Here is an 861-nt window from a genome sequence, read left to right as displayed (position 1 = left end):
CCATTTCTGCCAGTAGATCCTCCTCAATGTTACACACTGGACCTTTTAAAACTGTCCAAACAGCAGGCAGAGCCAAAACCTAAATGGATTTAGCAGTAAAATAGTAAAAATGTTGGGATTCTGCTGTTGTGGAGGCGGAGGAAGTTACCTTTCTAGTTTCTGATTTAAATCAAATGTTGTCATCTTTTTTGGGGGATTTAAAAAAGGATATTTTGTAGATAAACATGTTTATAAAGAAAGTATTGTTTTTGGTTTTTGTCCAGAAACTGCAGCACGTCTCCGGTTCAGTAACCGTCTTTTGATCCCTCAGGTGTGGTGGGAGCTGGAGGGACCTCAGGTGCCGCTGCGACCCGACTGCCTGGCAATCGTCAACAACTTCGCCTTCCTGTTGGGTGGCGAGGAGCTGGGGCCCGACGGAGAGTTTCACGCCTCCTCCAAAGTCTACCGCTACGACCCTCGCCAGAACTCCTGGCTACGCATGGCCGACATGTCCGTGCCGAGGTCAGAGGAGCCCGAAGCGCTCGGTGTTTTGTCGTACGGCTTCATGTGACTGAATTATTAACTCGTGGCGTTTGTTGTTTGCAGGTCGGAGTTCGCCGTGGGCGTCATCGGCAAGTTCATTTACGCCGTGGCGGGCCGCACGCGAGACGAGACCTTCTATTCCACGGAGCGCTACGACATCACGGAGGACCGGTGGGAGTTCGTGGACCCGTATCCTGTCAACAAGTACGGCCACGAGGGAACGGTCCTCAACGGTAAACTGTACATCACCGGCGGCATCACCTCCTCCTCCACTTCCAAACAGGTGTGCGTGTTCGATCCGGGGCGGGAGGCGGGAGGAGGAGGAGGCGGCGGCGGCGG

General features: G+C 53.3%; 1 protein-coding gene across 1 annotated transcript in view; it reads left to right on the top strand.

Annotated features, from left to right (window-relative positions):
- Positions 1-861, top strand: part of klhl15 (kelch-like family member 15) — an 11997-nt gene that overhangs the window by 5981 nt on the left and 5155 nt on the right. The window contains 2 exon segments of the mRNA XM_035671486.1: positions 311-501; positions 586-857. Coding sequence (XP_035527379.1) covers positions 311-501; positions 586-857 — 463 coding nt within the window.

This window comes from Morone saxatilis, unplaced genomic scaffold (assembly GCF_004916995.1).
Source record: "Morone saxatilis isolate NCDOM2014 unplaced genomic scaffold, NCSU_SB_2.0 Contig0, whole genome shotgun sequence".
NCBI lineage: Eukaryota > Metazoa > Chordata > Actinopteri > Moronidae > Morone > Morone saxatilis.
The sequence above is the reverse complement of the archived record's forward strand: the minus strand, read 5'-3'. Positions and strand labels throughout refer to the sequence as shown.